At 47.0% G+C, this 14,687-nt stretch overlaps 1 protein-coding gene across 4 annotated transcripts in view; it reads right to left on the bottom strand.

The window, feature by feature from the left end:
* The window catches only part of FLI1 (Fli-1 proto-oncogene, ETS transcription factor), a 113,909-nt gene that overhangs the window by 24,358 nt on the left and 74,864 nt on the right, over positions 1-14,687 (bottom strand). For all 4 annotated transcript variants that reach the window (XM_080983573.1, XM_080983572.1, XM_080983574.1 and 1 more), the window contains 3 exons: positions 11,954-12,111; positions 7,285-7,488; positions 1,096-1,164 (listed from right to left, as the gene is read on the bottom strand). In XM_080983573.1, the coding sequence (XP_080839699.1) occupies positions 1,096-1,164; positions 7,285-7,488; positions 11,954-12,111 (431 nt within the window). The remainder of the gene's footprint in view (positions 1-1,095; positions 1,165-7,284; positions 7,489-11,953; positions 12,112-14,687) is intronic.

The raw sequence follows: 14,687 nt of genomic DNA, 5'->3' as shown, positions 1-14,687 counted from the left end.
GCAGCGAAGCAGACATAGAGAAGGAGAGAGGAGGCCATGGAGGAGGAAAGGTCCAGGGGCTGCCTAGCATGGATGGGGGCCTCTACCGGAAGGCCATGAACAGGGCCGGATTTAGGCTTGATGAGGCCCTCAGCTACTGAAGGTAATGGGGCCCTTTTTATGTCCAGCTGTCCTTTGTCAACAACAATGAATTTTCGCTGTTTTCGTTGTTGAATATATGCTATATGGTAATTTATGGACCTAATAGGTATTTAAAGCCATTTGCACATAACAAAATATGTATTTGATCAAAGTAATTGTTGAACTGAAATACAATTAAGAAGTATATTAACAGTGAAATTGGGGGGGGGGGCAAGAGAGTGGGGTCCTAAGCTATAGCTTGTTCAGCTTATACGTAAATCCAGCACTGGCGACGAATGCAACGCAAAAAGGCAAATGAAGATAAAAGCCCACAGGGCGACAATTACACACCTGTTGAACTGCACTGACTAATGCAACAAACAGAAAAGCAGAGCACCATCAACACACTCGGGTGCATTAAAAGCAATATACAGCAAAAGAAGGCAAGTCTCTGCCCCAGTAAGGTGAGGATCTGAACTTTAGACCAGGAATAGGGAACGCGTGGCCCTCCTGAACTTCATAGTATCATAGAATTGTGGAGTTGGAAGGAACCTCAAGAGTCATCCTCTTACAAGGCTGGAATCTCAACTAAACCACCCATGATTGATGCCCATCCAACCTCTGCCTTAAATTCTCCAGTGAGGGAGAGTCCATAATCTCCTGAGGGAGTTCATTCCGCTGTTGAACCGCTCCTAACGCCAGCAAGTTGCTGGACTGCAACTCCCATCAGCCCCAGCATGCATGGCCAATGGCCAGGGTTGATGGCAGTCGTAGTTCAGCAGCTTCTGGAGGGTCAAAGGTTCCTCACATCTGCTTTAGACAATGGGGAAGAAAAGGAAAGCATCCTCCCCAGCCTCTGGGATGAAAAGACAAGGAAGCAGATTCTTCACATTTCCAAACTGAGCTCCTAGTTTGGTGCTTTTTACAGCAAAACAGTCTCAGACAAATGGTCAGGATCCAGAAGAAGGAACTCACCTTCTTTGGCATTGAGTCGAGAGGATTGTTCCGTGTGGGCTGGTGTGTTATAAGACAGCAAGGAACTACCTGGAAGGAAAAAAAATAAAGGACAAGAAGAGGTTTAGCCTGTGCAAAAACGGGTATTTTTTTAAAAAAAATGTGTAGGGAAAAAATCTGTATTTTGGATGGGGGTAGGGTAGAGAAATGCTGCAGTTAAGTATTCAAGATCAAATTATTTGCTTGGAAGGGATCTGTGCAGAGAAAGGAAGGAGAAACAAATGGTTTCCTAGTTCCCTTCTGCAATTAGGATAATCGAATTGTAGAGCTGGAAGAATCACCCCAAGGATCATCTAGTCGAACCCCCTGCAGTGCAGCAAATCACAGCTAAAGAATTCCTAACGTTCATTATCTCAAAAGGAAAATCAGCAGGTGTTCTGGAAAGTGGATCATCATAATCAGAGATCAACATCAGGGATCACTTCTAATCTTGATGGAGCACTATCTATGACTAGTTGCCATAGTCTATAAATGAAGGCCGTAAATCAGTTCAAAGTACCTAGCCAATTAAATCTCCCTGTCTGAATATAAACAAGACAATAATTTTGACAATAATCCCCCATGTTAGAGAAGAGGCATTTCCCCCATTCGGCCAAGTGTGAGAGAACTGGGAATACCTTTTACGATATGACACATACCAAAACTACTGTTAAGTATTTATATTATCTATCTATGGGTTGTATCCAACGTTGGTCATACTCAGAGTAGACCCCCCCCCCGGCATGAATGGACATGACTCATTTAGGTTTATTAATTTCAGTGGGTTTGATCTGAGTAGAACTTAGATACAGCTAAGGTTGGGAAACAGTGATTCAACTAAAAATTCATGAAACTGACCTGGTAATTTGAGATGAAATCAGTTTCCACTGATTCTTCAACAGGGGTAAATTCCATTAAACTCATGGGGTTTCCTTCTGATTAGCTTTATGCAGGATGGCATTGTTAATCTCAGATTCTCCTCTCCTCTCTCTCCAAGTGGCATGTGATTCCCATCATGCCCATACGATGCCCATTAGGGGAAGCGTGCAAGCAGGATTCAATGCAAAATAGCAACTCTCCCCTCCTGTGGCTTCCAGCAAGTGGTATTCAGGAGCATTGCTGCCTCTCACAGTGGAGGCAGTGATGCCGTCCTCTCCTCCGCCATGAATTTGCCTAATCCTCATTTGAGTGCCAAGGTCTCCTAACGGAAACACATTTGCAAGCAATTTCCCTTAATGCTATTTTCACAAATGCTGGCCTTTTTATGCACGTTCCTTCTTACAATACAATTTTTTGTGCACATTACTTGTTTGGAGAATCACCTCAAGAACCATCAGAGAGGTGCAAATTCCAACGAACTGCTGCATTTTGGTTCACGGAGAACATGTGATTTATTTAGGTTGGTTCACATTAAAATACAAACCAAACCAAACTTCTCACCCACCCCCTTATCCTTGGTTTTCAGTTGGTGTTTCGTTTCGCTTTTAATTTGTTCCTCTCAAATATCTCAGCGAGGGAACTAATTCATGCCTGACACGTTTTCTGGCTTCTGGTTGGAAACGGATCCAGATTTCGATGTTCAGTACGACCAGCATCAGCCAGCCAGCCAGCCCAGTGCCCCAAGACCCAGCGATCAGACAGACAGCCTACATGGCTGAAGTTGCAGACGGTGGGGCAGGGAGTGGGGCTGGCGAGGGAGAGGGGGAATTCCCGTCTAAGTGAACTTGTCAGATAAAACAAGGGCCACTCTCTGCTGAAAAGCACAAGTTGTGGCCATCAAAAGGGAGAGAGTCGCCCCAGGTTTATTGCTGAAAGTTCTCACCTTTGCCTGGCAGTCTGAGGTTTCTAGTTGGGAACACCAGAAAAGGAAGAAAAATGTGTTTCCTATTAAGATGCTTAAATGAAAAAAGGAGGGGAATGTGTGCGGGGGGGGGGGGGAGCAAGAACGAAGCAGACATCAAGACTTTAAGGGCACTGAGACCAGCAGAAATACCAGACCTGGAATCCTTAACTGACAACTTTTACATTCTAAAGGGCTCGTGGCGGGATGGCAAGCCCTCACTGCTAATTCCAGGTTATTATTCATTTTATCATTTTTATCAGAGTAAGTTAAACAAAGGAATACAATAAAAACGACAGAAGTTCAAGCACACGACAAAGAAGCAGAGTACTTAAGACCTCTAGGAAATTTCACATTGTACCACGGAAAGCTGATAAATCATTTGGCTGCAGAGTGCAGGGCTGCTTGAAAGTCCTTTTGCAAACAACCGCATGCTGCCTTTTAAACCTCCACTACCCAGACATTTAGAGGTGTGTGTGTGTGTTGTCTTTGTCCATGGAGTGTGTGTTAGTGATGTATGAAAGTGAGAGCTGGACCATAAAGAAGGCTGATCGCCGAAGAATTGATGCTTTTGAATTATGGTGCTGGAGGAGACTCTTGAGAGTTCCATGGACTGCAAGAAGATCAAACCTATCCATTCTTAAGGAAATCAGCCCTGAGTGCTCACTGGAAGGACAGATCCTGAAGCTGAGGCTCCAATATTTTGGCCACCTCATGAGAAGAGAAGACTCCCTGGAAAAGACCCTGATGTTGAGAAAGATGGAGGGCACAAGGAGAAGGGGACAGCAGAGGACAAGATGGTTAGACAGTGTTCTCGAAGCTACCAGCATGAGTTTGACCAAACTGCAGGAGGCAGTGGAAGACAGAAGTGTCTGGCATGCTTTGGTCCATGGGGTCACGAAGAGTCGGACACGACTAAATGACTAAACAACAACAAGTGTGTGTGTGTGTGTTGAAAATCCCTATGCTATGCTTTCTAGCCCCAACAGTTGGGGGCTTCAAAGCACAGCATCACCTGATGTCACTATGTTATCGGGCAACTGACAGGTGGGTGACCCAGCTCATCTGTCAGATTTGGGCCTCTAAGGGTAAGGAGGAAAGGATCTGTCCTGCTGGGCAGAAAAGGTCCCCCACCCATGGTGTTTCAGTTCAGAAAGTGCAAATGTGTTAGTTTTACCTTTAGATGACAAGTGAACCAGATATCCCACCTCACCACTTGCTGAGTCTCTAGAGACTGAAAAAGGATCAGATTGATCCCCCTGTAAGCTGCTTGTCTGCAATTCTTACCCTGGTGCCTTCAGGGCAGGACTCTGGCCCAGGACCCCAGTCAGCTACCATAGGGCTGGCTTGCCCTACTTTTAAGCAAGTGACCATCCGGAGAACCATTAAACCCAGAGTCTAAAATTCCCCAGCTGCTCCACTGCTCTCTGCAAAGTGTTCCTCACTCACTGCAGTGGATTAAAGTGCCCCCAATGTCCCTCTGTTGTGGGGAAGTAAGGAGCCATCTCCTCCAGCGCCCTTCTTGGTTCAGAGATGCAGCGCAAAACATCCAGTGGAAATTAAGTCTGGAAAAACAATAAATTCCCTTCAAAGGCATGACGCCACAAGGGAGTTGCCCAGAAATCCAGAAACCAGACTGTCGTGAAGCAGGCACAGGAACAGCTGTTTGGAAAGGAGTCATGTCCAGTAGCCTGGCTTGGCCTGTGAACACACTTTAATGAGAACAAGGCTTTGCCCTATCTCCCTCAAAGCCCACACCTCTTCCCACCCCCAATTACAGCCAGAGATGGCAGCAGCAAGAAAGCAGTGCAGAGGATCGCAGCCTCATCTCATGGAGTCAGTGTGCAAAACAGAAGAAAGGAACAGGTCAGGTGCCCAGGGAGGCAGGCTCGTGCAAGTCGTTGACCACAGCAATCAAGCTGAAAAGTGTGCAGAGGAAGGCAACCGAGATGATCAAGGGTCTGGAAACCAAGCCTGAAGAGGAGCGGAGGAGGGAGTTGGGGATGCTTAGCTTGGAGAAGAGAAGACTGAGAAGCGATATGAGAGCCATCTTCAAATATCTGAAGGGTTGTCACACAGAAGACGGAAGAAGCTTGTTTTCTGCTTCTCCAGAAGAGAAGATCCAAACCAATGGATTCAAGTTACAAGAAAGGAGATTCCAACCAAACATCAGGAAGAACTTTCTGATAGTAAGAGCCGTCCAATAATGGAATGGATGACCTTGGAAAGCGATGGACTCTCCTTCATTGGAGGCTTTTAGAGCAGCCTTTCTCAACCTGTGGGTCCCCAGATGTTGAACTACAGCTCCCATCACCCCTAGCTAGCAAGGCCAGAGCTCAGGGATGATGGGAGTTGTTGTCCAACAACATCTGGGGACCCACAGGTTGAGAACCACTGTTTTAGAGAGAGGCTGGATGGCTGTCTGACAGGGATTCTTTAGCTCTGACTTCTCCATTGCATGGGGTTGAATTAGATGACCCTTTGGGTCTCTTCCAACCCTACAATTCTATGTTGGTTGAATGCAGGTCACTGCACTGTGACAGGAAGAAAACACCAAGAAAGTGATGTTGATCAGCGCAACTCTTCTAGTTGCCAAGTCAGATGTGGGCGCAAAGAAGCCTCAGAACGTGGCAGTGCTGAGCATTACGTCCTCAAAGTTGCTGCACTCCAGGAAACCACATTTTGAGGCAGATAAGAGTGGGAGGCTGCTGAACTGGAGGTTGCTGGCAAATCTGTTTGGCTTTGGGTTGCACTGAAAAAAGACTTTGATGGGTTCACTCATTGAGAGGCTGGTTGAACCCTGGAACTGGGAGCCAACTAACGTCTACACAGAGTAGACCCACTGAAATGAATGGACCTAAGCTAGCCATGCCAGTAAAATTCAGCAAATCTGTTCTGTATTGGATACAAGTCTTCGTGACTGGATCTTACAAATTCCAGGTGTACAGAAAGCAGAAATGCAAACCCTTTGGTTCCTCTTTTGCACTCTCCCCATGCCAAACAGATTTGCACGGATCTCATTTCTGAGTTCACATGCATATAGGCATTCTGCTCTAGCTCTTTATTATGACATACATCTGCATGCAAACCTAACTAAACATTAAACCAGCCATCGGACTTGCAGCCAATCAGGTGATTAAAAAACAACAACATCCTAGGCACCCATGGATTTCCATTTGGATTACACCATGCGTGGAGGGAACATGTGAACCTTCCCTCCCCAACTGCAACCCTAATAGAAAAAAACTACTCTGTGCTGCAATTAGCAATGGGGGGCAAAGTTCCCACAAGGGTCATGTGTGCTGTCCCCCTAAGGAGAGGCTCCCCACACACTTCACTGTGTATCGCTTGCACAGAGACAGAGCTTCTATAACTACTTAATCTTTCCATCAGTTAATTGGAGACACCTTTTTTCAGTCAGACAATATGTCTGCGGTTTGGTGTTTCAAAAAGTTGTTCTCAGCGAGATAACAGAACTAAACAAATAAGCAATTCATTGATCTGCATTTTCAGAGGAAACCCGGTGGATCTGCTCTTCCACAACACCAGCTAGGTTTTTGTGATAGGAGCCTCAGGGGTGGACTTTGGACTCAAATTTCAGAGGTGCCCTGTGTGAGGCCAAAAGTCAGTGCCCCACCACCTCTCCCTTTCTGCTCAATTCACTACTGTTGCAATGCCCCCTTGGCTTGGTGCCCAGAGTAGTGGAACTAGTTGTGCTGCCCTAAATCCACCTCTGAGAGCGGGTACAAGAAAAAACCAGGCAGAACAAGCACCGCTTGGGAGATTTTGCTTCAGGCATGGAGAGACTTTGGCCCTCCAAGTGTTCCTGGACTCCAAATCCCATCAGCCCCAGCAAGCAGAGGCATAGGCCAGGAATGATGGGAGTCGGAGTCCAGAAACATCGGGAAGGACACTATTTTCTTGCATTTCTTGTTGTATGTATGTATGTATGTATGTATGTATGTATTTATTTCAGTTATATACCACCTTTATTTTCCAAGGATCTCAAAGAGAGGCACATGGTTCTCTTCCTCCCCATTTTCATCCTCACAACAACCCTGTGAGGGAGCGAATGGGTGTCCCAAGGTCACCCAGTGAACTACATGGCTGAGTGAGGATTCGAACTCTGCTCTCCCAGGTCCTAGCCCAACACTCTAACCATTGTGCCACACTGGCTCTTGCTGTTGACCCTGGCCCCCTTTCAACCTCTTTCCTTTTCTCCTCCCAGCTACCCTTCTGACTTCAGCTCTCGGCCAAAAGAACCTACTCTTTGTTTGACGTGCCAGGCAGGCCTCCGAGAAAGAAGAAGGCAGAACAGAGCAGTCACTTACTCTCCCTGAGGTAGCTGAGGTGAGACAGCAGAACTTCCGTGTTGTAGAGAGATGTGATCCGGAGGAAATCCTCCTTGTTCATCTTGCAGAGCTCCTTCCCGTCCATGTTCTGGAAGAGGTTGGTGTCAATCTCCATCAAGCCATACTCCTTGATAGCCCACTCGAGCCACTGGCGAACATGCTCCTGGGTCCATAATGTGGGGTCTGCCAGAAGGAAGCAGGGGGAGATACTGATAAAGCAAGAGTCGTCAAAGTTTTTCTTTTACAACAGGTATGGGGGACTTCTGGCCCTCCAGAAGTCATTGAACCACAATGTCCATCATCTCAGGCTGTTGGCCATGCTTGCAAGGGCTGATGGGAGTTGTGGCTCACTAACTTCCAGAGGACCAAAAAAATGCCCCCCACTCCTGCTTTAGAGCAACAGTAAAACTGTTATCCTGCTCCCTGCAACAATGTGTATAGCCTCTGAGATTCCAAGTGTTCAGAGTGGATTATATGCCACTGTGTTTACAGTGGTACCTCGGGTTAAGAACTTAATTCATTCCGGAGGTCCGTTCTTAATCTGAAACTGTTCTTAACCTGAAGCACCACTTTAGCTAATGGGGCCTTCTGCTGCCTCCACACGATTTCAGTTCTCAACCTGAAGCAAAGTTCTTAACCCAAGGTACTATTTCTGGGTTAGTGGAGTCTGTAACCTGAAGTGTCTGTAACCTAAAGCATATGTAACCCGAGGTACCACTGCATTATTGATTCAACAAAATTTATGTACCACTTAATTGCTGTAAAACCTGCAATTGTGCTTTGCTGTTAAAAAACTGCAATAACAATCACATCCGGGCTACTGGCTTGAATAAAACCACCACTTCCAGAAGATGCACAGGCTCTGGCTTTGGAGAGTCTCCAGGGGAAGAAAATTCTGAAGCTGAGGAGCAGCCACTGAGAACATTTCTCTGTGCCCCTTTGTTCTTATGTAGGTCACAGTGGATCACAGGAGTGAAGACAGTTCTGCAGGTAAGTTGGGCCAGATTGTTTAGGGCAGGCATGAGCAACCTGTGAAGGCCTCTGGATTCTGCTGGACTCCAGTTCCCATCGGCCCCACCCAGCATGGCCTATGAACAGGGATTATTGGAGTTGTAGTCCAAAGTCATGGGGGGGGGGATTGCCAGGAATCACCCCCCCATAGCTTTCCTGCTCCGTCAATGTACAGGTAGCTAAGGACATTTTCCCTGCGTGATTGTGAGACTGAGCTATGCGTTGGGAAAGTCCACAGTGCAAATCCCACCTCTGCCATGAACTCACCACTTGGCTTTAGGAAAGGCACTCCCTCTCAGCTTCAATCTTCCCTGTTTGCGATATTCAGGATAATGACACTGACCTACTTTACAGGGTTGTTGTAAAGATTGCAACTTAAAAAAAGGAAGTGGGAGGGCTCTGGGCACTTGAAAATGCAAACAAGCACCGAAAGATTGTTGGGGGTGGTGTTATTCCTATCGATGAGCCATCAGTTTCAGATACTGAAGAGATTAGAATCATAGCATCGTAGAATTTGTATAGCTGGAAGGGATCACAAGGGTCATCTACCCCAACCCCCTGCAATGCAGGAATATTTTGCTCAACGTGGGGCTCAAACCCGTGACGCTGAGATTAAGAGTCTCGTGCTCTACCAACTGAGCTAGATGAGAAACTTTTCCATCAGTAAGACTTCAGTGGGACTAAGAGGGTTGCCTCTGTCTTCCTCTCTCTCTTCCTACAGACTGGCCAGTGGGCTAACCTTGGCTGGCCAGGGGTCCCAATTTGGCCTCCAATGACCTTTTCCCCAAGCCACGCTCACCTGTCACTCAGCGGACATACTTGTGACATCAGTGGATGGGAGGGCAGAGCTCAATTCTGCTTTAGCTGTGGTTGCTTGTGTCAGAAGCCAAATGGGCAGGATTTGACCTCACCACTCAACAACTCACTGCACACACCACACTGACCCCATCACAGCACCTCTGTTTTCTGAAGAGCAGGAGGTCTTACTCCCCACCCCACCCCACTTCAGCTACTCCTGCAGGTCTCCAGTTGCAAAGCAGCTACAAACAGGCAGGCCAGCACATTTGGTCCTCCTCGCGGCCCGTTGCAAATCTCGTACAGATGGGTTATTAAAATTTTTGGACGGATGTTCCTTACTGCGCTCCAGAAAGTAGTAAATTCTGTGAAAATGACCTCTCCTTGCTCAGACAAGCTGGCTTCCTCGGTCTGAGTCATATTTCCAGACCCTGCTGACAAAAACAAACTCTCCCCCGCCCACTCACCCTTCCCTTGCCACGCTAGCCCTGCAGAGTCAACACAGGAGGAGGAGGGCAGGAAGAATGATGGATTCCGTCCACGACACATTGCTGCCAAGGACTGACATACAGAATGCTAACCGCCAGTGGCGATTCTAGGAACTGATAGGGCAATTCCACGCTTGGCTTGTACAGGCTGGAGGAGTTTAGGGTACCAACTACATTAGGCTGGCCTTATGCCAACTTTAGGGAAGCGGGTGGTGCTGTGGGTTAAACCACAGAGCCTAGGACTTGCCGATCAGAAGGTCGGCAGTTCGAATCCCCGCGATGGTGTGAGCTCCCGTTGCTCGGTCCCTGCTCCTGCCAACCTAGCAGTTCGAAAGCATGTCAAAGTGCAAGTAGATAAATAGGTACCGCTCTGGCGGGAAGGTAAATGGCGTTTCCGTGCACTGCTCTGGTTTCACCAGAAGCGGCTTAGTCATGCTGGCCACATGACCTGGAAGCTGTACGCCGGCTCCCTCGGCCAATAAAGTGAGATGAGCGCCGCAACCCCAGAGTCGGCCACGACTGGACCTAATGGTCAGGGGTCCCTTTACCTTTACCTTATGCCAACTTTATCGGACTCTGATATAGCAAGATCAGAAAGCTGCCTTAAGTGCAGACACATTTGTGCAGACTCAAACCCAGGGTTGCCTACTCTGACCACCAGCAGCTCTCTAGGAAGAGACCTTTCCTACATCTCATTCTGCCACCTGTTTCTTTTAACTGGAAATGGCAGGGAGGGAACCTAGGCGCTTCAGACTGCGGTGCACATGCTCTACCACTGAGACATGGCTTCTTCCTCCAAAACCATTCACTCTGCAGAATCTGCTGTAGCCATGTTTGGTCGGAACGCCCAACCATGGTTTAATGGAAGATCCCATGATCCTAGATTTCCCTGGGCTCCTAGATTTGCTCCCTCCTTTTTTCCTTCTACACAGCTGAGGAGTTGAGAAGCATGCTCAGTTGAAACAAGCCAGCTCCATAAACCATGGTTGGGGTTATTTAAAGCTAACCATAGTTACCGTGAACCGCAGTTAACTATAAAATAAAGGAAATCTAACTATGAAGGTTCTGCTTTAAAAACAACACCCTTGTGCCTCTCCTTAGGGAGCAATATATCAGGGTCTGAAGCTGTTTTTACAGAGGTACCTATCACTGCATGTCTGGCTCTTTATCTGCATCCTGTGCTATTTTTCTCATGACTCTTATCTAGACACACAGGGGTCCCCTTCGGGAAAAGAGTCATGGCAGAATATATTCTGCATGCCCTTTACTTTCCTTCTCCGCTCTCCCAGATTCTGTCCTCAGGTGAACTCTTGCAATTGTAATTACAGCACAATAGCATCTTGCATGGGGGTTATGATCCAGGGTTGGTGCGTGTAAGCAAAAGCACGTGCACTTGAACCATCTCCTTGGAACAGTCCTCGCATGACCATCCTTGCTTACCGAGAAAAGTTGAAACATGCAAAATGTTAAAATACTAAAACAGGTTAAAATCCATCTTAGCATTTCTAAGTATCCGGACAGTCTTGTCTAAACTAGAATGTTTTTAGCAGGTGCCAAAAAGAGTACAGTGATGGTGCCTGCCTGACGTCAAGAGGCAGGGAGTTCCACAGCACAGATGCTGCCACACTAAACAACCAAGTTCTTACAAATGAGGAACGAGTCTTATGTGGCACTTGTAGTAGTGCCAATTCAGCAAGTGGGCACATGTGGGGTAAGGTGATCTCATAGGTTCCAAGTTGTTTAGGGCTTTCTAACCAATAGCAGAACCTTGAACTTGACCTGGCAGCAAATTGGCAACTGGTGCAGATCTCTGAGCACAAGGTGTTATATGCTGGCAAACCCTTACACCTGGCAGCAATCGTGCTGCGGCATTCTGCACCAACTGCAGCTTCTGGATGAAGCGCGAGGGAAGCCCTGAATAGAGCGTGCTGCAGTAATCCAATCTTGAAGTAATTCAAGTGCCTGAACTGCTGTGGCAAGGCTTTGGATCAGGGATGAGGAGCCTGTGGCACTCCACGACTATAGCTCCCATCAAACCTGCCCATCAGCCATATTGACTGGGACTGATGGGAGTCCAACAGCATCCGGGGGCAGGGCAAGGGCACAGGTTCCCCAAGTTTGGACCAGATTCAGCAAGGCAATTCATGTATCCTCAACTTGCCATCTTGCCATGGTGTTTAGATTCATCACTGACCCCAAATGGAGCGTTTGGGAGCAACCACAATAGCCACTCTTCATTGAAGGCCTACAGTATTCCTGTTCATTTCTCTGAGGAAAGACTTCGTGTTAGGACCAAAACCAAATTTGGGCTATGCAGATGGGTGCCAGTGTCCCAGAAACTGTTGAGCCCCTACCTGCTGGCACAATGACTCTCCTCTCGTTGGTTGTCATGTTGGGGGGAGGAGGTCCGTTCTTCTCATCCATGTAGGTGCCATAATTTAATGGATTGGATTCGGTCCCGGCACCGACCATCTTGTTGCATTTGCTGACGCTGCAATCCACTGGGGACTCCCTGAAATGCAAACACAGGGGGCAGATCAGTACCAGGCAATCGTCAGCTCCAGTGCAACTACACAGTATAGTAGAGTTAGAAGAGATCCAATGGGTCAACCCCCTGCAATGCCACCTGATCACTGAGCAGAGGAAAGAGGGCTTCTTGTGCCAAGGAGGGAAAGTGGGGCAGCAAAAATGTGTTAGGAAAGCCCTGGGCAGCCATGATGACCCACAGGCCTGCCCACCATGGGACATTAAAGCAACTCCCATCTGAAACAATTGAGGACCATGATCAGTGTAGACCAAGTATAAAGGGAAAGGTTGTAGCTCAGTGGTTAGAGCATCTGTTTTGTATGCAAAAGGTCCCAGGCATCATCTCCAGTGGAGGCAACTCAGGTGGGAGTGGGAACATCATTCACCTGAAACCCTGGAGAGCTGCTGCCTATCAATGTCTCAATGAAGAGCTAGATGGACCAAGGGTCTTCCTTCCATGTTCCTTTTACATGCCAGCCACACCCAGGGAGGGCAGGGGATGTGGTCACGGCCTGTGTTACCCATGGAAAGCAGAGCTTGCCCACATGGCACAGTGGACATTGAATGAATGAATTTATTAATACGGTCACAGACCAGCGTCAACACACACAATATCACAGATCATAAAAAAATATCAGAAATACAGAGGTCAATATGAGTGTAACAAGGATTTAAATATAAAAAATTAAAATTAATTATTAGCGTGCCCCCTGTAATTAACATTTGGGGGTTTGGTCACTATGGGATACCACTTGCTTCCGCGATTAATTGCAGACGCACAGAATTTGGCTACATTTAATGTAGTCTTGGGATTCTTATCCTCTAGCAGTAGTTTTAAACTATGGTATTCCGATTCTTTCCTGGACTTTTGCAAGACAGATGTAATGAAAGTCAAACGTATATCCTCATAAAGACGGCAACGTAATAGTACATGTGAAGCAGTTTCAACTTCCAACGAACAGTGGACATTATACATCATATATTATTTCAGGGTGTGTATGTGTGTGTCATCTGAACTTACCACCTCTCACATTCACACACACACACACACACAACCACCTCTCACATTCACACACACACACACACAACCACCTTTCACATTCACACACACACAAAATCCAGCGTTGAAATAATTGCCCCCATTCACTGCAAAAGGAAGCCTTACAACTCTGCGCTGGATTCCCATCTGGCGAACAAGCCTGAAGGATTTTCCAATTGAGAACATTAAATTTGTTTGTTAAGGCGCGGAGGCAGAATTACTCTAGCATAGTTATCGTGGCTAGGAGATAAACGTTCCGCTGAGATATTCTCGAGGCGGATGGTAATTTTTTCCTCATGTCTTTCTGGGGAGAAAGGCTGCTTGGAAATGGAAATAAGATGTATAACTTACACATGTTAGAATTTAAGGTTGCACTATTTCGCCTACTGTTTTTCCAGGCACTGAACCAAAGTCAGTCTTTGGAGAGGCAAATTGCTGGAGTTATAATGTCCCCATGGCAGTCGGGGAGGGGGGTGTTGAGGAACTGCAGGGCAGACAAGCCTTGGAGAGAGAGAGAGAGAGAGAGAGAGAGAGAGAGAGAGAAGGCCAGACCATTCCTCACTGGCAGCAGAAATTCTCAGTGTCAGGTGTTAAAAGCTGCAAGTATTTGGAGTGCAAAATCTTTGGCATGCTACAGAGTTTCTCTCTGGAGGGATTACAGCCTTCTCCAAAGTAGTGTTTGGGCTGCCAGCAGATGTATAAGATGGGACAACATCAGAGAGCAGAAACTGCTGTCAGGGTTTCAGGTTCAGGTGTCTGGTGCTGCAAGGCTGAGGGGTTGAAGCTGTGGTCCTCTGGATATCACTGGCCTTAGATTCCCATCAGTCCCAACCAGTGCTTTTTTTCTATTAAAAAAATGTTTAGGGGTACTCTCATTTCCCTACTCATATTGAAATACTGCCCCTCAGTGAGGCCAAACTTCGATTCACAAAATGTTTAGGGGTATGCGTCCCCCCCAGAAAAAAAAGCACTGGTCCTAACCAAACAGACCAAAGGATGATGGGAGTTGAAGTCCAGCAACATCAGGACAGCAACTTCTTCAGCAATCTAGGAGGGGCCCAGAAGCTGAGACTCTTAGGTGGCAACCATGCTGTGACTACCCTGGTGTTTCTCACAGTGGGAAGGGGAGATATGAATACGATAAACACTCAATGGGACATGATGGAGAGCAGCAATTGGTCACAGTGCTTTGAGCATTGACTCACTGAGGATAGAGAAAGCCACGTATGGTCTCTCTGATGAATATGAGAATGGCAGTTGTCTCAATTATTTTGTTTAAAAGCCACCTAAGGTTTCCAAAGGATCTCATATCAGGACAGTCCACTGGGGCTTCTAGCTCAGCATTGTCTACAGTGGCTTGCAGTTCTTCCAGTCCAGGTAGAGATATAAAGAACTGGGTGAAAAGCATGTGCTATGGGCCTTGCCACCATCTAAGTTCACAGGGCTTTGTAGATGGATTCCTGGAGAAGGAAAGGACTACAAAGAGCTACTAGCCATGATTGTCATGCTCAGCCTTAAAAAGT

The sequence above is a fragment of the Podarcis pityusensis genome (assembly GCF_964106645.2).
Source record: "Podarcis pityusensis genome assembly, chromosome: 15".
In the NCBI taxonomy this organism is placed as follows: domain Eukaryota; kingdom Metazoa; phylum Chordata; class Lepidosauria; order Squamata; family Lacertidae; genus Podarcis; species Podarcis pityusensis.
The sequence above is the reverse complement of the archived record's forward strand: the minus strand, read 5'-3'. Positions and strand labels throughout refer to the sequence as shown.